The sequence below is a fragment of the Pan troglodytes genome, chromosome 14 (assembly GCF_028858775.2).
Source record: "Pan troglodytes isolate AG18354 chromosome 14, NHGRI_mPanTro3-v2.0_pri, whole genome shotgun sequence".
In the NCBI taxonomy this organism is placed as follows: domain Eukaryota; kingdom Metazoa; phylum Chordata; class Mammalia; order Primates; family Hominidae; genus Pan; species Pan troglodytes.
In genome coordinates, this window is record NC_072412.2 from 108,285,658 (window position 1) to 108,308,187 (window position 22,530).

The following is a 22,530-nucleotide window of genomic DNA, read 5'->3' on the forward strand; positions in this document are numbered from 1 at the left end:
GGTTACAAAAACATTTTAAATCTCTTAGCTCTCTACTATAATTCTTGCAATAGCGTTTATACAAGTTATTAATCTTCTTTTCCTGTGGAAATAAAATAAAGTAAATGGAGTCAGTAGGATTCCCCTCGCGTATCACAGACCATCATTTTGTTTTAGTAGACAGGTGCTTGTTCTCAGAATTAACTGGTAATTTGCAGTAAAGAACCCTGGAAGTGGCAAGAAAATTCTTATATGCTTCAGATTTTTCCAGCACAGTACAGTGGTGCATTTAAAGAAGGTACTCAGTTACTCAGTTATATTTGGGAAACTGAAGGAGCCAGTATTGCAGCAGAGGTCAGGAATTTGAATCTGAAATTAGAGCCCTTGAGTTTGGCTCCTGCCTCTACCACTTTTATGTATGACCTTAGGCAACTTACTAAATTTTGATACTGTAGTTTCTTATCTACACGACCTGCCTTAGGCTGTGATGAATGAGTATTAAGTACTTGCAAAGTCCCCAACAATATTTGCTGTTATTGCAAACAATTATTGAAGGCCTGTGTGCCAGACACTACTTACTACTGGAAACATAAAGATGAATAAGAACCTGGTTTCTGTCTTTGAGGAATGTAACAGAGATTGACAAACACTTGATGAACATCATAATAAAATTGTTATAGATCATTCTATTTTTGCAATACTACTACTATATTAGGGGCTATGCATTCTATTACCTGTTTACTGTGTTTACTGTGTTTATGGCAACAATTGTTAAATACTTTAGTTGCCTTTACAGTACAAATCAGTGTCATAGGATTTTCTTTGAGTACATTCTCCACATTCCAAAGTAGAGACCAAAAATATATATAAATGATTATAAGTATATTTGACAGATGCAATAATTACAGGTAAAAACTTGTACCAAAGAAACCATGTTTATATAATCTAATACTTGTTTTTTTACTTCTATCCTCATTTGCAATTTTGGCATTTTTTATTTCTATCCTGATTTGCATCTTTGTAATTATTTATGTTAGCTCTGGTTTCTTGTGCATGAAGAGGTATTTTTAAGTGGATTTCCACGGCTAATAATTTCTCATATTAGTTTTCTTCCCAAAAAACTAATGGTTCATTCTGTGGAATACTCAGCTCTTTTGAAGACACCAATTTTCTTTTTAAAAGTTTTTTAAAATGTACTCTATGTACCATATTCATTTCAAAAACTACACTTCTGTTAAAGCCTTAATTTTATTGTTAAAGCTAATGCCTTAAAATGTAAATTATTTTATAAACAAGCTTTATCATGTTTTACATTGTAGGTTTTGACATTTGCATATAAACATGCATTAGTAAATAAAATGTATGGGAGAGGCCTTAAATTTGCAACTAAACTTGTGGAAGAAAAACCAACAAAAGAAAACTGGAAAAATTGTATTCAAGTAAGTGATATTTAAAATGTCACTGTTAAGCATCACTTTGATATTGCATAGTGACAAGATAACTAGAAAGGATTAGGACTGTGATATAGCAATACTGGTTTTATTGTGACCAGTTATTACAGTAATTAGCGTAATATGAACTATAGAATAAATATATGAGAGACAGTCAATAAGCTATTTAAATTTTAAAAACACTTTTCACTGCTTTCCAAAAAACTGATACTAGCCTCAAATGTTTTCAACTAGAGCAAATGCATTTTGAATTTTGTAACCGTAGAAGCCAGTTTTTCTTTATGAAGGAAACAAATCCTTTTAAAGGCATGTTGCCTCAACTCTAAAATGGTTCAACTTCTGGAGTTTATATTTGATTTTATTCTTCATTTGAGATGGTAGGTATTTTTAAAATTATCTTACCATATACAATATTATGTGCAGAGAAATTCTATAGTTGAGGTTTCTGCACAAGTTAGTTGTCAAGTAAAAAAATTTAGCTCATTTCTACAGAAGTTACTTTAGTCTGACCTCGTCTTTGAACATGCATAATTGGTTTATGCCTAAAGGATACGTGAAGGCAGGGGAGTTTGGTGGTGCCAGATTCAGCTAAAGGGCAAGTCCAGGTTAATTATACTTTATATGTAAGGTACCCTTTGGATGTAAAACTGATCAGTAGGTTCCTCTGAAAATGTTTGATAATTAGAGTAAGCTATATTCATATTTACTCTTAGAGCTTTTTGTTTACCTTCACCAGTCAGTCCAAATTGTAAGACATTTTAAATTAGCTCCTCCAGATCTTTGACTAGATTAAGAGAACTCTTTCTGGAGCCAGGTGTTGATATGTCTAATGTGGTTCTCATCATGTGGAATCTGATCCGTGAGCACTTAGGTTTGTAAAGCCAGTGATCCCTGCCGACATTCACATCAGGGAGTGTTTCTTAACTTGTCTGCCCTCCACTCTGCCCCCCCTGCTGCCTGTTCTCCACACAGCAGCTGGAAAAGATGCCTTTTGACACCTGCTGTTGAATCTCCATCACATTTGGAATAAAATCCAAACTCTCCGCAGTGGTCCATAAGGCCCCTGCCTACCTCTCCAGACTTATTTCATATCACACTTGCCCATACAAACTCTGCTTCTGCCACACCAGCATCTCTGCTTAGCACAAACAGCCACACCTTTTCCTACCAAAGGACCTTAGCACTAACTACTCCGGCTGGATGGAATGTCTTCCCCAGATTTTCGCACAGATTTCTTGTCATTCAAACTCAACTGAAGTATCGCCTCCATAGAGATCCTTTCTTAACCATCTAACTCTCCAGTTAGTTTATATTGTGTCAAATATTATTTCTACTGTACACCTGATAAATATCTTACTTGTTTATTCATTTATTAATTTGCTTATTATTTATTTTTCCTGAAAGTGGGAGGTGAATTTGTTCAGTGCTGTTTTCCCAGTGTTTGACATGATAGTTACTCAGAAAAAATGAATGAAAGGAACTTAGGTTGGTAGGAAGGAAAGGAACAAGTAAGTTGGAAGGAAGAAGGGAGGAACACAGGTGAATAGGAAAGAGGGAAAAGGACAGTTGGTAAGGATAATGATGAGAACAATAGGTTGGTTGGTAGGAAAGTTGGTTGATAGTAAGAAAAGTTGGTTGGTGGGAAGGAGGATCAATGGGTGGGTGACGGTTGGTGGAAGGAAGGTTCTATATGCTACTACCTTACTGTTATTATTTAATACAGAATTTATTCTAAATACTGAGCTTAAAAATCTGTCACTTCCTTTATAATAATATATTATTGTATTTTGTTGTAGCTGATGAAGTTACTTGGATGGACCCATTGTGCATCTTTTACTGAAAACTGGCTCCCCATCATGTATCCTCCCGATTATTGCGTATTCTAAAATAGGAAACAAGACTTTAAATTTTAAAAAAGGAAGTTTTATAGTGAATGGATATAAAAACAAATTTGTGGCATTTTTAGTCTAATGCATGTTTTCATCCACTATCCAGTACTGATTATTAAAATGACATGTATTTATCAGAGAATTCACTGACGTGTGGCTTAATACATGTAAATCTAGACCTCTGACATCATGGTGTTTTCTTAATGCCTCACATTGCTGGCACGGGGATGTGCCCTGCCTGCCAGCACCTAGGATTTCGAGTTGGGTTGCAGCTTATGACATGCATGATAGGTTTTGGAAGGTAACTTTTAACTGCAAACCTGTAAAGTACTATTTTTTATTTTATAAATGAACAGGGTTTTAACATGCTCAACTTTAATTTTTTTCAATTGTATGAAGGCCTTAAAAAAGCTACATTAAGCGTAGCTAAAATTATTTATTGGACTAAAACCTAACAACTTCATTTCCAGAATTTTTTTTTTTTTTTTTTTTTTTTTTGGCAAATGTTTACATTCAATTAAGGGGAAAAAGTAGAACCAGCACAAATGAGTGGCAGTTGCTGGAGCATAACTGCTTCAATAAATCTTCATCTTGGGGTAATTACAGGCAAGTCATTTTCACATCCTCTTGAGGTTCAGAGCATCAGAATGAACTCTAAGAATACATGTGTAAGTGCCAGACAGCTGAATCTTTATCAGGTATTGTAAAGATACACATATGATATGTTTATTAAAATTGAAATAATGTAAAACACGTGAATAAATTTGCAAAACCAAGATCACAGTACACCATATGCACTCTGGTACCTTAATTTTTTTTTATAAATAATAAAAGTGAATATTGAAGCTTCTTAAAGTTGGTCTTAATTTTTCATAAATAAAATTTGGGGTTATAACAGAAATAATACATTAAATACATAGACAAAAAAAGTTAAACATAAGGTAATCTATTTTACAGTGTTTCTCATAGGCTTACAATTATTTGAATATATTTCCACTTCTTGTATGATTAACTTTTGTGCATATCTAACTTTTTATTATTTTTATCATTGGCTACTACACGTGCATCTCTCATCATTCCTCCACCAAATAGACAAAAGTAGTATTGAAAAGTTTACAATCCCTTATCTAATGGAAAATTGTGTGTATGTATGATTTTTTTATCTTGTTCTCTTAAGATTTACTGCTGCTTAAAATTACTACCAGTAATCCTTAGTCACTCCCAACTGTTTCTGCTGTATCTCATGAAGTGTTAGAGCGTTTATGAGAAACATAAATACATGTATAAGCATATTGGTCACACCTTCTGGGCTAGCTAGGGTCTAAAGTCTATCCATGAAAGCTACATGCATGTTCTCTCTCACACACTCATGGACTTTCACCTGCACACACATACAGGTCCCCATTTGTATAGGTTTAGTCCAGTAAGAGAATGGAGAAGCTCAGTAAAGGTAGGATGACTTCCCAAGGTTATATGGCTGATCAACTGTTGGAAATTAATTACAGACCTTGCTTTACAACCCAGGTTTTGCTATTTCAGGTAAGTACTACCTACAGCAGGGATCAGTAACGTTTGGCCCTTTAACCCAAACTGGACTGCTGCCTGTTTTTGTAAATAAAGTTTTATTGGAACAGAGCCATGCCTATTCATTTGTGACTCCTGTAACTGGAGGCAGTTATACAAAGCTGCCATGTTAGCTCCTGTTTCCTGTCTGGTTCATTCTGCATTTCTGTGGTGACAAGTGGACCCAAGTAAGCTCTAGAAGATGTCCTCAGTAAAATCATTACTGTTTCTATGTGATTACATTAAAAATAATACAAACAGTAGGATGGTACTTCAAAAAGTCAAGCAGTTTTCCTGTTTCTGGTCACAGTAGCCAATGTTTGCACACCCACTGAAAACAATTGAAAAAACTAGGTAAAAATAACTTTTAAAAGAACCATTAGAGACAGTACAGGGTATGTGCTCAATACTGGTTCTGTGGCCCCTTTCCAATAATAAGAGGCAGTTCTCAATTGTCACTGGGAGGAGTTTTGCCATCTCATGGGATTTCTTTCCTTCCTTATGTTAACCTGCTTTCTGGGAGAACTTCTCTTTACCCCAGAAGAGCCCCACCTGCTTCTCTTCTTAGGCACCACAAATCTCAAACCCTTTCTCCCTCCACCCCCAGCTCTAATGAAATGTGCAGGGACTGGATGACTGGAAGCCCCAGCCTGGGTCTCTGCTGTCTAATCCTGGCTCAAGTACTGACAAGTCAAATCATTTGACCCCCATGAATCTCCTTAAGAAAATCGTGGTGTTGAATCAGTGTGTCTATTCCAACCAAAAAAATTATTTCATTTGAATTAACTGAGTCTTTGCCTCCACTGCGTTTCGTTCTCCGTCCTCCCAACAACCCAGCATTCAGAACACATGTGTCTTTGTCTTTCCCTTTAGGATCTAAGTCAGAGAAGCCTTCATAGGGAGATAGATAATAGGGATTCTTGCTATCTCCCCTAAAGGGGAAGGGGAGGAAACCTTGAATGGAGATAATTTTTTGAGGAATAAAGAAGTGAGAAACTGAATTTCATGAGTCTCAGTCTGAACATAGCAAACCAAGGGGTGAAGAATTTATCGGTAGTCATGGGTGGTAAACTGAAAAAGGGAAGCTGACTAAGTAAAATCCCGGAAACCAGAAGAGGAAGATGTAAGTGACGCTCTAACATGAAGAGTTTTTGGGCATCCCAATCAGCAGAATTTCTGCCTGCCTTCTGATACCCTGCGACAGCCAGGTCAGGATGTGATGGTGCAGTACCTGCTAGCACTTTGCTGCAGAATGCCTCTGCAGTCAGTTCTGCAAATGTACTGTTTTAGTTTCATTTAAAACCCCTGCTTTTGTGAGAGGATTTCAAACATCAGGCAAGTTTGTAATGAATTCAAGCTGAGTTCTCTCGAGGGACAAACATGTATAACTACAGTTCCAGTGTCAGTGCCAGCTGTCAGGTTTTCACTGCAGCTAGGGCTGCCTGCATACCCAGTCATGTAAACCAAATTCACTCTAGAATCGGCCAGGTCTTACCAAAATGCAAATAGAATACAAAGCAACTGGAAATATATTTGGTGATTTCATTTTATGTGTGATTTTAAAAGTTAAGCTACCTCAAAACTCATCTATCTACAGTAATTTATTTTCACTAATAAGTGTAACTTGCCTGGAATTTGGCAGATCTAAGCTGGGCTTGGGCTAGATGGTTTCAAGCCTGAGTCATTAAGATGTGAAATTTACAGAAACAACAGAGGACTGAGAAACAAGTTAAAGGACACTCTAATGATGCAGTCTGCATAATGCAGTAGTATGAAATTCTACAAAAAACCAAGATGAAAGGAGGATCAGATTTAAGAGGCATACTAATTAATCAAATTTGGACCTGATTGGGTTCTGATTGAAACTAAAAATAAATGTCATGACACAAGACAATTGGAAATTTGAACACTACATATTTTAATGTATAATGTTATTTAATATAAAATTATATTTTAGATGTGATAGTATTGTGGTTACGTATCTTGTATAGATACAACCTGAATTTACAAAAGGAATGATTTGTCTGATTTGATTCAAATTAATATGGGAGCAGAGAAAGGAATGGTTTAGATTAACCATGGTTTTCCATGAGTTGAAATATACTTATTTAGCAGAATATTGAGCTATAGTTGCCATATAATAAACTGCACGTATTTAAAATGTACAGTTAGTCTACTTTATTTAAAATTTTCTGTAATAGTGTAAAGAAAAAAGTAACTAATCAATTCAGCCATTCTAAAAGGACACTTCATTTACAAAATAAGCATATGATCATATTCCTTTGCCCTGGAAGTGTGAAAAGTTTTTAAGAAGACATTTAAAAGAACAAGTTTCATTGCTGTAATTTTCTTAATAGATTCCTCTACATCGTATATTTGAAAGATAGAGGATTTGAAAGAAAATTTGCATAACATTTGGGACAAACCATGGGTTTTTTAACAGCTTTATTGAAGTGTAATGAACATATGATAAAGTTTAACCATTTCAAGTGTGCAGTCTAATGTCTGGAATGCAGCCATCAGCACAATCTGGGTTTTTAGCACTTCCCAATCATCTGGAAGAACTCCCTCAAGCTCATTTGTAGCCAGTCTCCATTCCCACCCCTAGCCTCAGCCAGTGAACTGCTTTCTAATCCTATAGTTTTTCTAGAAATTTTATATACATGGAATCACAATATGTAATTTTTTGTGTCTTCTTTCGCCTAATGTTCTTAAGTTTCAGCCACTTTGGGTGTATCTGTTCATTCCCTGTTGCTGCTGTGTATACTGTGTTGTGCGATGTACCACATTTTGTTCATTCACCAGCTGATGGATGTTTGGATTGTTTATATTTGAGGCTATTAGGAATCATGCTGCTGTTCTGCTGTGAACGTTTGTTTACAAGTCTTTGTATGGGCATATCTTTTCAAGTAATGTTGTGTAGATATCTAGGAATGAAATTGCTGAGACGTGGTATATTTCTTTTTACATTGTAAGAAACTAGCAGACCATTTTCAAAATGACTATCATTTGACATTCCTACTAGCAGTGTGTGAGACTTGCAAGCTTTGCACATCCTCATCAACACTTGATGATATCACCTTCTTAACTTTGGCCATTCTACTGGTTGTGTTACAGTATCTCATTTTAATTTGCATTTCTCCAGTAAATGAACTTACTAGACACTTGTATATCTTCTTTGATAAAGTTTCTATTCCGATATTTTGCCCATTTTTTCAGTTGTTGGATTGTCTATCTTGAGTTGTGAGAGTTTTTTTATATGTTTTGGATACAAGCTGTTTTTTAGATGTGTGTTATGCAAATATTTTCTCCCAGTGTGTTTCTTGCTATGTTGCCCAAGCTAGATTTCTGGATTCAAGTTATCCTCCTGCTCGGCCTTCTGAGGAGCTGGTACTACAGGCACGTGCCACCGCACCTGGCCCAGTGTGTGTAATAGTCTTGTGAAGAGCAAAACTTTTTAATTTTCATAAGGACCGACTCAGCATTTTTTTCATTTACAGGTTGTACTTTTGGTATCATATCTAAGATATCTTTGTCTAACTTAAGGTAACAAAGGTTTTACCCTATGTTTCCTTACAGAAGTTTTACAGTTGTTATAGCTTTAGTTCTTGTATTTAGATCTGTGATCCATTTCAATCGAATTTTTGTGTATAGTATGAGAGAAGGGTCAAGGTCGTGTGTGTGTGTGTGTGTGTGTATACAATTTGAACACTAATTTAAAAAGCTATATTTTCCCATTGAATTACTTTGGCACCTTTGTCAAAAATCAGTTAACCATATATGTGTGAGTCTATTTCTGGACTCTGTTCCATTGATGTATACATCTATTTTTATGCTGAAATCAACTGACTTGCTTACTGGGCTTCATACTAACAAAGCAACGTTTTCCAGATTGAGTGACTTTCCTGGCCTTGCTCACACAAGACAGAGAAGCAGCTGCAAGTAAAATTGGCTGGAATAATTGGGAGTCACCAGGCAGATACCCTGTGCTTTCCACACAGTATCCAGATGTAGAAGACACGCAGCCTTTTCCTACAACTTTTCTTCTGTTTTGGGGGTTCTGATCTTGTAAGTTTTATATCCTAAGAGAGGACATTGCAAAAGGAATGTTCATTTTCCTTCCCTTTTGCTTGAGAGAAAGAAAGGCGACTTCTTTAGCACCATATGTATATATATAAACATATATTTTTATACGTGGGAGTGGGGGAAACATGATTTCCTTTTTAAAAAACAATTAGTCTTAAAATCTTGGAAACAGGTTTGTATCAGGTAGATCTTGCTGTTAATGAATCCACTGTTGTTTATTTTAAAAGAAGAAACTTTAATCACCATCAACAGGAATTGAAGAGTATTTAAAAACATCAAATTTACCTGAGAGACTCATTCTCAGAAGGCAAATATCAATAAAGGAGAAAATAGAGACAATTAAATCTTTGGAATTATGGCTAGAATGCCCATTTGTTCCTTAAACTTACAGATACTTCTTGTTTTACAGGCAAATTTAAAGATCACTTTAAGAAATACCCATATGTGTTATTAGCAAATCATACTAATTGCTGTCTCAATTATTGCCTCTTTAAAGTACTACTTTTTTTTTTTTTTTTTGAGACAGAGTCGTTCTGTCGCCCAGTCTGGAGTGCAGTGGCGAGATCTTGGCTCACTGCAAGCTCCGCCTCCTGGGTTCATGCCATTCTCCCGCCTCAGCCTCCCTGGTAGCTGGGACTACGCTACAGGCGCCTGCCACCACACCCGGCTAATTTTTTTTATTTTTAGTAGAGACTGGATTTCACCATTCACAGGATGGTCTCGATCTCCTGACCTCGTGATCCGCCCGCCTCGGCCTCCCAAAGTGCTGGGACTACAGGTGTGAGCCACCGCACCCATCAAAGTACTACTTCTTATGAAGCCTGTCTTCCCACCAGGTTCTTCAGGAGCATCTTGATTCTTCTTGGCCTTTTTATTTTCACATGATTTTAGACTTAGCTTGACAAATTCCACAAGAAAGTATATTGGGATTTTTACAATGATTTCACGTAAGCTGTTGGTCAGTTTGGAGAAAACTGACATATTTACAATGTCTTCCAATGCACAAACTTGATGTCTCCCCATTTACTTATGTTAGTTTTAATTTGTCTCGATAATGCTAGATACATTTGCATCAATTTCTGCCCATCTTTTGTTAGATTGATTCCTAAGTCTTCACTATTGAAATTGTAAGTGGTATCTTAATTTAAATTTCATTTTCTAACTATTTGTAGTTAGAATTTACAAATAAGATTGAGCTTTCACTATTGACATTTGGCAACCTTGCTAAACTCTTAGAAATTCCAATAATTTCACTGTGGATTGCCTGCAGTTCCAGGGGTTGGTAAACTATGAGCTGTGAACCAATTCTAACTCAGGGCCTGTTTGGGCAGGCTAAGAAGGTTCTTACCTTTTCATAAATGGTTGTAAAAGCAAACAAACAAACAAATATATATAGAGAGAGAACAGTATGTGACTAGAGAGCCTAAAATACTTATTGTGAAAAAAGCAGACAATACAGAAATTAACTAGAAATTATTAAGATAATTGACACAGAGGGAGAGTCTTTGTAAATTATCTTAAGAAGTTCTTAAGACAACATTGTTCTCATTCCGGCAGTTTTATTTTTCACTTTTAATCAACTTTAAGCCTATTAACTGTTTTCTATCATTCAATATCCTCTTTTTGCTGCAGTTAAAAATCTGCAAAAGTAGATTCTTCAAACTAAGATATAGTGACTCTGTCAAGCCCAGTTTCAAAAAGCATGTGACAAGACTATATTGCCAAGTTTAAACATATGCTCTATAGCAGAAATAGGGAAGAAATTCACTTATTACTTTATCCATGTAAGATTTATTAAACATGTAACTTCGTTGGAACCAACAAAGCTACTTTCATGTTTTTATGTTGTTCTTTTTAGATATTTAGATTAACCAGATAATCTTAAATTATCTTAGAAATTAGAAAGTTTCTGCAGTATTGTTACATTTGTTCCAAGTATACAAGTTGTTTCTATGCACTACCTTCTCAATCCTATGAAAGAAGTCTATTACCAAAGCAATTTCTAACACATTGCTCAAAAGACACAGTAACGTTGTGAAAGGCATTTTGTTGGATTTAGTCCCATTTTAGTATCCCCTTAAAAAGTTTGACTGATGACTCTGGATATTCAGCCAACAGTGTTGTGTCAAAAACTTGCTTGAATTTATCTAAAAATTCATAGTCGGTGCTGAACCTGAATTTGTTTGCCCAAAGCAGCACCGTCCCTGGCTGGGAAAGGTACACCATGGTGGTGAGCAGCTTGTCCAGGAAGTAGTGATGGTAGACCACATCCGAGGCTAGGACGTAATCATAGTAAAAAGCTGACTTGGGAAAGTTTTTGTCCAGGTCTTCCCCCCACACCAGTTCTTTCACTTCAGGCAGATGTGCTGTACATTGTAGTGTGTTTTTTAAAAGATTGTATTGAAGGTTTCCCAGGACATCAGGCAAATCTGTTGCTGTGACTTGAGCTCCTAAGAGAAAAAGAAAACAATGACCTGGAAACATCTGGGCAGTCACAGTGTACATATACCCAGGGAGAAACACAAGAAACAACTGGATTCCTTAGCCTTGGCTCTATTGGTGGGTGGGCTGGACATGTCTGACCTAATGTGGGCTGGCTAATTCTTGTGGGTGGTCCTGTCCTGTGCACTGTAAGATGGTGAGCAGCCTCCCTGGCCTCCAACCACCTGATGTCAGTAGCTCCCCCACCTCACCCCACCCGTGGGATTGACAACAGAGATTCAGAGTCATGCCTCTGGACTCAACTTCGTCCCATGGAAACTGGTTGATTGGAGTTTATTAACCTCTCTGAGACTCAATGATCTCTGTAGATAACAGCAGTAATTCCTGCCGCATGACATTTTGGGGAGAGTCACTGAGTGAAGTGAGGGCCAGGCACCTAAACCACAGCCTGTCATAGAGTAAGCACTTGCTATTGTTGTTACAGTAAAGGTCTGGATACTAGGTCAGGAATAAACAACAAACCTAAAATACTGGCCACAATGGAAACAAGGCCTGGTCCGGCACCAATTTCAAGTATTTTTGCATCTTGGAAATTGAGTTCCTCGGCATGTTCCTCCAAGTATTGACACAAAGCCGTAGCCTAAAAAATAATTATAACTTTTCATGTGGGCATTGGAACATTGGAAACCAGTAGCAACCCTTTCTGGCACCCAAATTTAAATACTAAAAGACATGTTATTACATATGTTCAGTTTATATTCATAAGAACCCAAATGTACACTCAATGCCATATTTAGACCTCTGAAATAAAGAAGTTATAACAAATTGCATCTAAGGAACTGGGGAAAAAGATTTGTTAAATTGCCTCCTAAATCTCCAAAGAATAGGAAGAACATTAGATCAGCTTAGCTCTTTCAAATCAGGGCAATGTTGGGCTAAAAAAACAGCAACTCCTTCCACTGGTTTAATCATGTTGGTCTCCAACTGCTTTAGGAATGTTGTTTTATGTTAGAATTCTTTCTTGTAAGAGAGTTTTTTAAATTATAGAAGTAATTTTTTAAAATGTCAATTTATAAACTTGAACACCTCTTTCCTGACTCCTTTACCAAAATTTAGGTTGGCGTGCACTTTGCCGTATTGAGCAACGGGTTAGTGACTTTTTTAAAAGTGGTTCTTCTAAGAAACAGACAGTTCAGAAACTGCTTCTCAGACTTCAGTGTGCAAACAGATCCCCTGGATAGCTTGTTAAAGACGCAGATCTTCATTCAGTAGGTCGAGAGTGGGGCTCGAGATCCTGCACGTCTAAACAAGCCCTGACATGATGCTCATCTGCTGGCCCATGTACCCACTTTGAGTAGTAGCAAGCAGATTTTTTAAAATGTTTTATATATCAACAAATATTGTTAGTTTTTTATACAGGAAATCAAACTTCCCTTTCTTCTTTATTCATTCTCTTCTCCCTCCACCTTCCTCTAACCTTTCCACAAAGAGTAAAGGGTATTTGATTTGCATTGATTGCTGAGGTGTTTACATGTATGGCAATGAGGCATCAACTAGCAGCGCCCTTGATTGGAGAGATTAGGAAGAGTTATGAGAAGAAATGACAAAAAGTTACTTAAATTTGAGTATAAATAGCCCAGAGTGAGGAACGTGAACACTGAGATTTAAAAAACAATGAACTCTATAATTTACTTATACATTTAGGCCCTAGCTAAAGATATGCCCCCATCTTCCTCTGGACACTACTTTCTATTTGGGGCCCAGTTTGGAGTGGGGGCAGCCAGGATGATTGGAGACGTGTCACTCTTAGGATTACCAGTGGTAGGTTTGGTAGCCAACCTGACCCTGTACGTCACTCCATTTCATCCTCATCTGTTTATATTGAACTGCCACGGGCACAGATGAATATGACGCAGTCACCTCTACTGTCTGGGAACTCAGTGGTGGGGCTTAGGGGCCATGTCAGCCAATTACAAACTGAATTCTGGGGACGTAAGTGCTGTAGAGGAGGCAGACAGCTGGTTGAAGGGAGAGGGGTCACCACAGAGCCACCGAGGAGTCTGGGCCGACTTCATGGGGCCGGGGAGAAGCCAGCTGGTGTGGAAGGCCAGGGCGGTGGGTAAAATAGCAACATGGGTGTGACATAAATAGCACCAACTGCAGCATGCTGCAGGGAGCTCCAGAGCTTAGAAGGGAAGTTTTGAAGAAAGGAGTTCTTTGGTCCTTAAGGAGAGAAGAGAAGTATTTGCTGTGGGGGCTGGGAGGAGGGGGTCAATATCAGGAAAAGAGTGTCACCTAGAGCCATTCAGAGGGCAGCTCTGAGGAACTTCCTGGAGATGGCTGCAGGGGTCCTTCCTGGTGCCCTGCCCTGTGAGGGGCTGGCCGCAGGGTGTCATGTGGAGACAAAGCTTTTCTCAGGGACAGCTGTGTCTTTTGACATTGCAAACACTCCCCCCAGCCCCTTGTCCTGTTAGCACACTCTGAAGAGATCTTTTCACAGAGTTGCACCTGAAGTCGCACAGGAAAAGGGCGCCTTCCCACTCTAGATGCCCTTCTTGTGCAGCTTTCAGGAAGCAGGTTTCATGAGAGGGTAGTGTTTGGTGCATGAGTGATACCTTGTTCAGAATAAAACGGGGACAAATATTCTTTTTTCAATTTCTGATCTTTTTTTAATTATTATTATTTTTAAAAGGGAGATGGGGTCTCACTATGTTGCCCAGGCTGGTCTCAAACTCCTGAGCTCAAGCGATCCTCTTGCCTCAGCTTCTGAAAGTGCTGGGATTACAGGCATAAGCCACGTGCCCGGCCTCTGATCTCTTACTATACCACTTTCTCGCTACACCACTGCTGTCGTCTATTTGCTGAATGTGTTACAATAGGAAGCTGTGAGTAGTTTGGTGATTTTCAAACTTGTTTTTAAGGCAAAGAAAAGCCTTTAGTTGAAGGAAATTATATGCATAAGGTGTAAAAATAGAGCTCCCTGTTTGGGAGTGAGTGAAGGTCGACACCTAAGAGCCTGAAGCCCTTTGGCTACCCTTCTCCCCATCCTGTGCCATCGCCAGATGACCTGAGGGAGCCCCGTGGAACCACTAACCAGGAATACTCAATGTGGGCACCCTGGCCCAGCAGCTAGGCATCACCCCGGAATGTGTAAGACCTCCTGAATCAGAATCCGCATTTTAACAAGACTGCAGATTGAGAACTTCTGATCTGGAGCCTTTCTAATCACTGACAACATCCGCAGTGGGAAAAGCAACCACGCTGGCTCCGAGGGCCACTGTCCATCTTGGCTCTGCCCTGCACCCCAGTCGGGAGCTTTACCACGCCAGCAGACTGGCCTGCATTCCCATTTCCTCAGCTGAAAGGTGGAAAGAATATTACATTAATGAGGACAGTTCATGTGAGCTTACGCTAGGACTTCATTTAATCTCACAATCTGAAATTAATTCTCACAATTCTGACAACCACGTCAGGAGCACTGTAGACATTACGACCACCCTAGGTTTTAAATATGGAAATGAAGGCAAACGGAGGTGAGGTGAACATTTGTGACTACCCAGCCCTGAAGTGGCCGCTTTTCTGACTAAAAATCCAGAGGACTGCCCCCATTTCAGCGCCATCCTCTCAGGGCTGTGGCAGGGGTGACATGCCACAAAGTCATGCTTCCTAAACATCCCTACCGACACAGCCCCCGTGGAAAAGAGATGAATGGCTGGCCGGCCGGGCGTGGTGGTTCACACTTGTAATCCCAGCATTTTGGGAGGCCGAGGTGGGCAGATCACTTGAGGTCGGGAGTTCAAGACCAGCCTGGCCAATATGGTGAAAGCCTATCTCTACTAAAAATACAAAAATTAGCCGGGCATGGTGGCACGCACCTGTAGTCCCAGCTACTCGGGAGGCTGAGGCAGGAGAATTGCATGAACCCAGGAGGTGGAGGTTGTAGTGAGCCAAGATCGTGTCACTGCACTCCAGCCTGGGTAACAGAGTGAGACTCCATCTCAAAAGAAAAAAAAAGAGAGAGAGAGATGAATGGCTGAGGGTCGATGGGCGTGGCTTGGAGATGCCCACTGCAAAATCTAAACTCTAAATCCCTGGGTTTTTTCTTAACAATTTATACAAGTTTTGCATTCACTTCCTCATGTAGCTGAGTTTATTTAATATAAAAATAATGTTTCGAGAAACAGCTTAAAGCAAAACCACTGTTTCTGAAAGAAACACTGTTTTTGCTGATCCCAAGCACACCACCAACACCCTCCAGGGGGCAAGCAACTGAACCTCAAATGGAGAAGCAGGATATGAAGGAACTTGACAAATTGTCCAAGGCAACTGTGAAGTACGGAATTGTTATCTCCAGAAATCCTGACATCACAAACATGACAGTTCTCTCACCCCTGGCCACACCACCGCTCCGTAACTCTCTATGGATTCCTGGATGACAATCTCCTTTCCTGCAAACCGATAATGCTCCTGAGTGTAGCTGGCGTAATCTGTAGGAACAAATTTCTGGAGGCTATGAAGAGATGGTTCTATCTTGTTGGATTCTGTGAAGCAGAAAAATAAAATGGAGTTCATGATTTGTTCAAATCCAGTGCAAAGACACACTTGGTATAATTGCTAAGATGGCATTAGATTGAATGACCTTTACATAAAGAGAGGGGATGATGCTATCAAGGAGAACAGCTGCAAATTGGCACAAAATTGAATTATATGGGGTGATGGGGACATGAAATTTGGATGTGACAGTTTTATCAGATGACAAAATGCCAAAGAATGCTCTGGGCCTTTATTTAGGGGAGGACAGAAGATGTGTGGATCGGTCCCCACCCTATATTTTGCTGATGGAAAAATGGCGAACTTACCAGCAAAATTGCACAAATGAGCGGTCTGGATACAGAGGAACTGGTAAACACAAACCTGCCTTTTTTTTTTCTTTTTGAGACAGAGTCTCACTCTGTTGCCCAGGCTAGAGTGCAGTGGTGCAATCTCAGCTCACCGCAACCTCTGCTTCCCGGGTTCAAGTGATTCTCCTGCCTCAGCCTCCTGAGCAACTGGGATTACAGGCGTGCACCACCACACCCAGCTAATTTTTGTATTTTTAGTAGACACGGGGTTTCACCATGTTGGTCAGGCTGGTCTCAAACTCCTGACCTCGTGATCCGCTCACCCTGGCCTCCCAAAGTGCTGGGATTACAGGCGTGAGCCACCGCGCCCGGCCAGACCTGCCTATTTTTAGGTCTCGAAGTAAAGTAGCATTCCCACGTGTTGGCTGGAGCATGTTCCTTCAATCTTTCCTACAATTGCTGTTCAAAAGGTAGAGGCCCAGCCAGCCCCACAGCCCTGGGGGAGGATGTCAGCTGAGCTCTGGCTATTAAGTTACTATTGCTTTAAATACTCCTTTAAACCCATGACCCACGCTAGCAGCTCTCAAATGGCATATAAAATGAGAGGAAAAGAGCACCTGATCGGGCTGACATCAAGGGATCACAAGTGTTTGCAGGTTTTCCAGAGTGCTTAGGAATAAAAGAGCAGTGAGTCAAAGTGTGTGGAAGAAGGAGCAGGAGCAGAGGAAAAGGTGTTGGTCCCAGAGGTGGGAAAGAATTAACAGTGCGGAGAGTAGGGGGGAGGAAGGTCAGTTTTGTTTGCACGAAACCTGCCTTTGTGGCCTGGGATATGAGTGTAAAATGTTTAACCGGGGGTCAAATATGGGCTTTGGACAAAGGTAGAAGGGGGCAGCCGGTGAACATTGGAAGTGTTTTAATCTGAAATAGCCTCTCAAGGTGGAAGGCAGGAGGAGGTGAATACGAGGCAAAGGGAAGTGGGTCTTGGAAGAAACCTGGTCAGCAGGGCATCCCTCAGGTCGGGGGCAGGGCCTCCGGGTGTTTCAGGTCTCACTCATTCCATACACACTGGAACAGTTCCATGCCACTATTCTGCAAATACTGGTAACAGCTCCACAGTAAGTAGAGGGATTTGGAGTGAGCCTTTAGAAATAGTCACAACCATTTGATGATGCCTGTTGAATCTAACTACAAACAAAACCCGGAGCTTGTATTTTATATGTCTGTATATATTTTCATTTAATTTCTCTAGAAATTCATTTTTGTTGTATATTACAAAAGTATCAGTGTGCAGCACACTAAAAAAAAAATGTGAATGAAGTGACTCATTTGTAAATTAGCATCATGGGTGCCTTCAGCTCTTCAGAGTGTTGTTTTAGCCTGTGACTTTGATTTAGTATGTTCTACCACTTTGAAGGAGAATTCTCTGCCCTGACAAAAAAGGTGAGCTTCCAGAAACCTGGGACCTCAGTGAACTTGCAAGACGCCTCTAGTAAAGGTAACCAATTCAGTCCTGAGACCTTGTCCTTTGCGGTCACCTGCCCTGGTAGGAGGCTGTAGGGAGATTGCAGGGAAAGGAGGGAGCCCTGTAGCTTTCCCCACCTCTTTTGGGAAGCCACTGACATCTAGCCGAACCCCAGCTCCCAACACAGGGCTGAGAGGCTGGCTCTGAATTCTGGTTTAGAGGCAGGAGGAAGGCCGAAAAATAGGGTGATTAATGTTTAATAACTAGTTCAGCAAGAGGGGAAGAAGCGGTGATTGACAGCGTTTGACAATTGCTCTGGAGTAAATACTCCCACCGTGCCGTTTTCAGAGAAGCAGCATGACTTCGCTGGGGAAAGACGGGCAGTACCTCGCTACTGTGTAGTGTTCCTAGCGTACAGACACGATTAACCTCGAGAGCATAGATATTAGGAAGAGGTAATAGAATAATTGATGATGAGTTTTGAGTGTTTATCAACCTTGCTTTTAATATATCTTTGTCTTTAATATAATCTATTTAATCATAAGATTCTAACTTAAATTTAAATGATGGTTATACATAACAATCAGCTACAAAAAATGCTGAAATTCAGGTGCCAGTACAAGCCGTCTCCAGCACACCACTGGGTGGTGGCTCAGAGCATCAGGGACCTGTACCAGCCCCTGCCGGCTTCCCTGCCCTGCCCCACTCTCATCCAGGCCATGCCTGTCCCTCCTTCCATATGTCACCATCTGGGGACTTATTTTTCTCTAGAGACTAGGAAGAGTAAGTAGGCTGATTTTGAATGGCTCATCATTTCACAGGTAAATAAACTGACAAATATTAAGCTTGACAGCTACACTTTTCCAATCAACATTGTAAAGAAACATAGACATACACGTATTCTCTCATAAGACCCTGTGAGTTTCTACAACGATAAAGAAACATATGTTTTTGTGCCTGAAATATTTTCATTTATTCTCTGTGCTATTCTGATAGTTTTAGAGAGATCAGATTTTCAGATAAGGTAGAGTTGCATTTTTATGTAAACAATGCAGTAAAAATAGACAACATTCTCATTTATTGGAGTTGGGATACATTTTTTACCACCTTCAATTATGAAAACTGTAAATGCTGCATCTTGGCTTTTATTAGATCATTTGTTATGTCTATTATTTATTTACAACTGAATCCATGCCCAGAAATGAAACCCTAAACTGTTACGTTGTCCTAACGGGGAAATACAGTTTGATTTATAAAGATTCACTGTATGACAAAGCTGCCAAGAATGTATTTTGGTGAAAAGCAGAAATGAACCTAGATTTTTTGTTCTTCTTTTAAGTTCTTGTTACAAAAATACAGCAAGCTTAGATCTATACATAGAATAAAAACAAATGTGCGAACTTTGATAAGTAAATAATGAAAAACCAGGAATTACTTTTAATAAGTAAATAATGAAAAAACAGGAATTATGTTTATACTTGCAAAACATTTTTCTGCTAAGCTTCATTATAGCAAAAAATCTAATGTTAAAAGGAAATGGAAATTCTTGTCACTGAAATTTACTTGAAAATGTCATCGCCAGGAAAACAACTGAGGAAAACTGTTGAAGTGATGAAGAAGGAGGTTACCTTCCAGGACTGCCCCGGTGCTGTCTTTCTGCGGAGCCCCCTTCTTCTCAGCCTCTAACCAGCCACCCGGGGAGCTGAGTCCTTCCCCCCGGCGCCCAGGCTGCTGCGCGGAGCTCAGACATACGTCCATAGCCGGAGCCTGCTGAGAGGAAAGAGCTGGACAAGGCCCGAGTCGCTCAGCCCAAGACATTCCCGAAGAGCTCTGAAAGGTGTAGCTTATCTGAGCTGAAAAGAACGCCTGCTTTTCAGCTTAGTTCCCTGAGTGAGCAAAGCAGCCACCCAAGGAGCTGTTATCCTGGCTTTGCTGAGCAAGATGCAGAGAAACCATTACGCATTTCTGAACCTATGCGCGTGAAGAAATGCAAAAACAACAGCTTTGGCCTGAAAACCAGTTTTATGTTGCTCAGGGGCCTATAGCAAGTTTTTATTCTTTTGAAAAATTATTCTTTGCCATCCTCCTCCCAACTCCAAATATTGCAGCCCATCACTAAGTTCTGGGACTCTACACTGTATCTCTAATAACTTCTGGAACTGAATCGTAAAATCTATCCAGACTTGCATACCACTGGGGGTACATGTGGATTCTGGGGTTAATGACATCATGGATGAGAAGCTGGGATTTGGAGCAAACACAAGGCTGCTCTGCTTTCCTCCTAGGCTCTATTGCAAGACGGTAGAAAGCACTGGGGCCGGGGCCAGGAGCTCGACTTGGCTCCCGCTCTAACACTGGGCAACTCACTCAGTCCCTCAGGGCCCATTTCCTCATCAGCGAAAAGGCGATCATAATATCCGCCTACCTCCTAAGGCTGCCGTGAGAAACAGAAGAGTGAACGTGATTATCAAAGTGCGGGAAATGGTACCTGGTCCAGAACAAGAGACCTAGCTATTGGGATCATTCATTGGTCTCAAAATAACGATGCCTGATGTTGCTGGAGGAATTCTCATATTGTTGCTGCGTATAGTTCTTGAAGGGCTTGAGGTGTATTCATTGAATCCTCACAAAAACCCTATGAGGTAGACACTGGCATGACGCCTTGTCTCAGATGAGACAAATTCAGGCTCAGAGAGATTAAAAACCAGCGCAAGACCAGGCGCAGCTGGCCAGGGATGACGCCAGGAGTCAGAGCCAGGATGGGCCATCCAGCCGAAGTCTCCATTGGTCCTCAGCGGGCAGGATGCAGCCCGAGGTGCCTTGGTTCTGACTTGGTTTCCCATGCCTGTTTGTCCTGAAATTTCTCATCATGTTTTGTTTATCTGAAGTCTATGCTGTCACAGTGACATTTTGTGGTCCCTTTTACAAAGTGTAAATGGTTCTCACCTGTGTTTACTGTCCTGGGTTTATTCCTCACACACACGAGTTGCCCATCACATTGAGGTTCCATCCAACTGAGGATGGAAGCTGGACACGCCAGCCACACCACAACTGACTAGCTCACCTAAGACCAGCACTAAATCCAGCCGTGCAGGCACGAAATTGCCCTCAGGGAACAAAGCATAAGAAAAAGCGCCAGGCCCCCACCATGTGGGTAATTCTGTCTATACCTGGGAGAGGCTGCGTGCCCCACACATGTCTACACAACAGATTTCAAAGCACTGAGATTGTGGTGGAATAATGTGGCATTTTCATTGACTCTAGAATCAAATAATCAACTATTTGATACAATTTCCCAGTTCACCAAGCCAGCCAAGAATGCTCTACCAGGCTCTGATTCACAGGAGAATTTGTTTCTCTTACAGGTGCTCACTTTCTCCTTCTTTCCAACTTTCTCACAACTGCAGGAAGTTAATTGTTCCCCCTAGAAAGTAGCAGACTGGTTGTTACAAAAAGTACCTGGAGGGTCCGCAATGTAGACGTCTCAGCACTGTGGTGAGAAACCTGCCTGCCCTTGACTCTTGGCTGTGCCATGTACAATCCAAGTAAATAATGTAGATGATGGTGACACCTGCTTCATACTATGATTGTGGGAATTAAGAGGGGTCGCCCATGCAAAGCCTCCTGCACATACAATATCAACTGTTGTTATTGTCTCCAAAGTTACAGAGGAGGTACACAGTGTGACACTGTGTACGGAATTTCAACCTGTCACCAGGGGACCCTGCACACTAAATCTAGGACATCTTCATTTTACATGCAAGAAAAGAACTATTTTCAGCCAAATACCAGTGACAGTTTTCCTTATGCAATGAAATGATAACCTCCCCATCATTGTAGACATGATAAATTAATTTTTCCCAAAGACAGCTGTGCATTGAAAAGCAATCTACAAAAGAACGACTATAATCTACTGACTGACTGTTACTAGTTCAGCACATCTATGATCTACATCGCATGTTCGTAATTAATACAGAATTGGAAATGACTCCTTGTTAGTATGCCCAAAATAATTTTGAATTGTTACACGTATCTTTACCTTATGCAGCAGAAGAGATGTGAGGCTTCTGTGCACTCTTTAATCCCCAGTGTTTTATATAGGTCTACACCTGAAAGGATTAGCATTTGATGAACAAAATCCAGCCAGTGGAAGCCCAAGTTATTTAGGGTAGCATTATCTACCAGTCCTCATAGACACATTACTTTGCTAGAATTCTCTTTCTCTCTCTCTCTCTCTCTCTCTCTCACACACACACACACACACGCGCACACGCACAGTCCTAGCAACATTCAATGGAATTCCCTTCAAAAGTTTCAGGAATATCACTGGAACAGAACAGAGGCTGCCCCTGTGGCATCCAGTTGCTGCGATGTGGTTGGAAACGTTAGACTTCCAGTTCACTTTTCAAAGAAGTGGGTGGTGGACAGTTGCACAGACTTGCAAATTTTGTGCTCATTTGCCAAACTCCAGTAGCCACAGGGAGGACATGCCCACCCAGCCTCTGCCTAGGACCCGTATCCAGGCAGCCAGAAAGAACACAAGGATCTACCAAGAGGAAGGGAATGCTTTGGGGAGGAAGAAAGGAGAGCATCTATCCATGAGAAGGGACGGGAGTCAAAGGCTTAACGTTGAATCCGGGGGATTTAGAGCAGAGGGAAGAGGAAATCAGAAAAACTCTTCCAAGAAAAAGAAAGCCATTGTGATTTATTTAATTGAAATAAGGGATAGTCAAAAGGGAAGGAGAAAAATCATGTGCTCATTCGTGAAGCTCAGAAACCCTTAAAATAGAATATAGGTCACACAAAGTAAAGCCTCA

The 22,530-nt window shown here is 40.3% G+C and overlaps 2 protein-coding genes across 12 annotated transcripts in view; one reads left to right on the forward strand and one right to left on the reverse strand.

Annotated features, from left to right (window-relative positions):
* TPP2 (tripeptidyl peptidase 2) overlaps positions 1-3,461 on the forward strand; it is an 82,157-nt gene extending 78,696 nt beyond the window's left edge. For all 11 annotated transcript variants that reach the window (XR_010150553.1, XR_010150551.1, XR_010150552.1 and 8 more), the window contains 2 exons: positions 1,299-1,418; positions 3,227-3,461. Coding sequence is in view for 6 of the 11 variants with exons in the window: in XM_016925506.4 (XP_016780995.4) it covers positions 1,299-1,418; positions 3,227-3,316 (210 nt within the window). In the remaining 5 variants the exon portion in view is untranslated. The remainder of the gene's footprint in view (positions 1-1,298; positions 1,419-3,226) is intronic.
* Positions 3,462-10,921: 7,460 nt separating this feature from the next.
* On the reverse strand, positions 10,922-19,626 carry METTL21C (methyltransferase 21C, AARS1 lysine). Its single transcript, XM_009427201.5, has 4 exons — positions 19,342-19,626; positions 15,800-15,951; positions 11,933-12,050; positions 10,922-11,418 (listed from the first exon to the last, which is right to left on the reverse strand). Exons 1-4 carry the CDS (start codon positions 19,529-19,531, stop codon positions 11,024-11,026), a joined length of 855 nt encoding a protein of 284 aa, XP_009425476.4. The 5' UTR covers positions 19,532-19,626; the 3' UTR covers positions 10,922-11,023.
* Between the last annotated feature and the right edge of the window lie 2,904 nt (positions 19,627-22,530).

Coding starts and splice junctions, on each gene's coding strand:
- METTL21C (XM_009427201.5), bottom strand. CDS start 19,531: ATGTCTTGGGCTGAGCGACTCGGGCCTTGTCCAGCTCTTTCCTCTCAG. Junction 15,952..19,341: donor CACCGGGGCAGTCCTGGAAG/GTAACCTCCTTC, acceptor TCTGCTTCACAG/AATCCAACAAGATAGAACCA. Junction 12,051..15,799: donor GAGCGGTGGTGTGGCCAGGG/GTGAGAGAACTG, acceptor ATTATTTTTTAG/GCTACGGCTTTGTGTCAATA.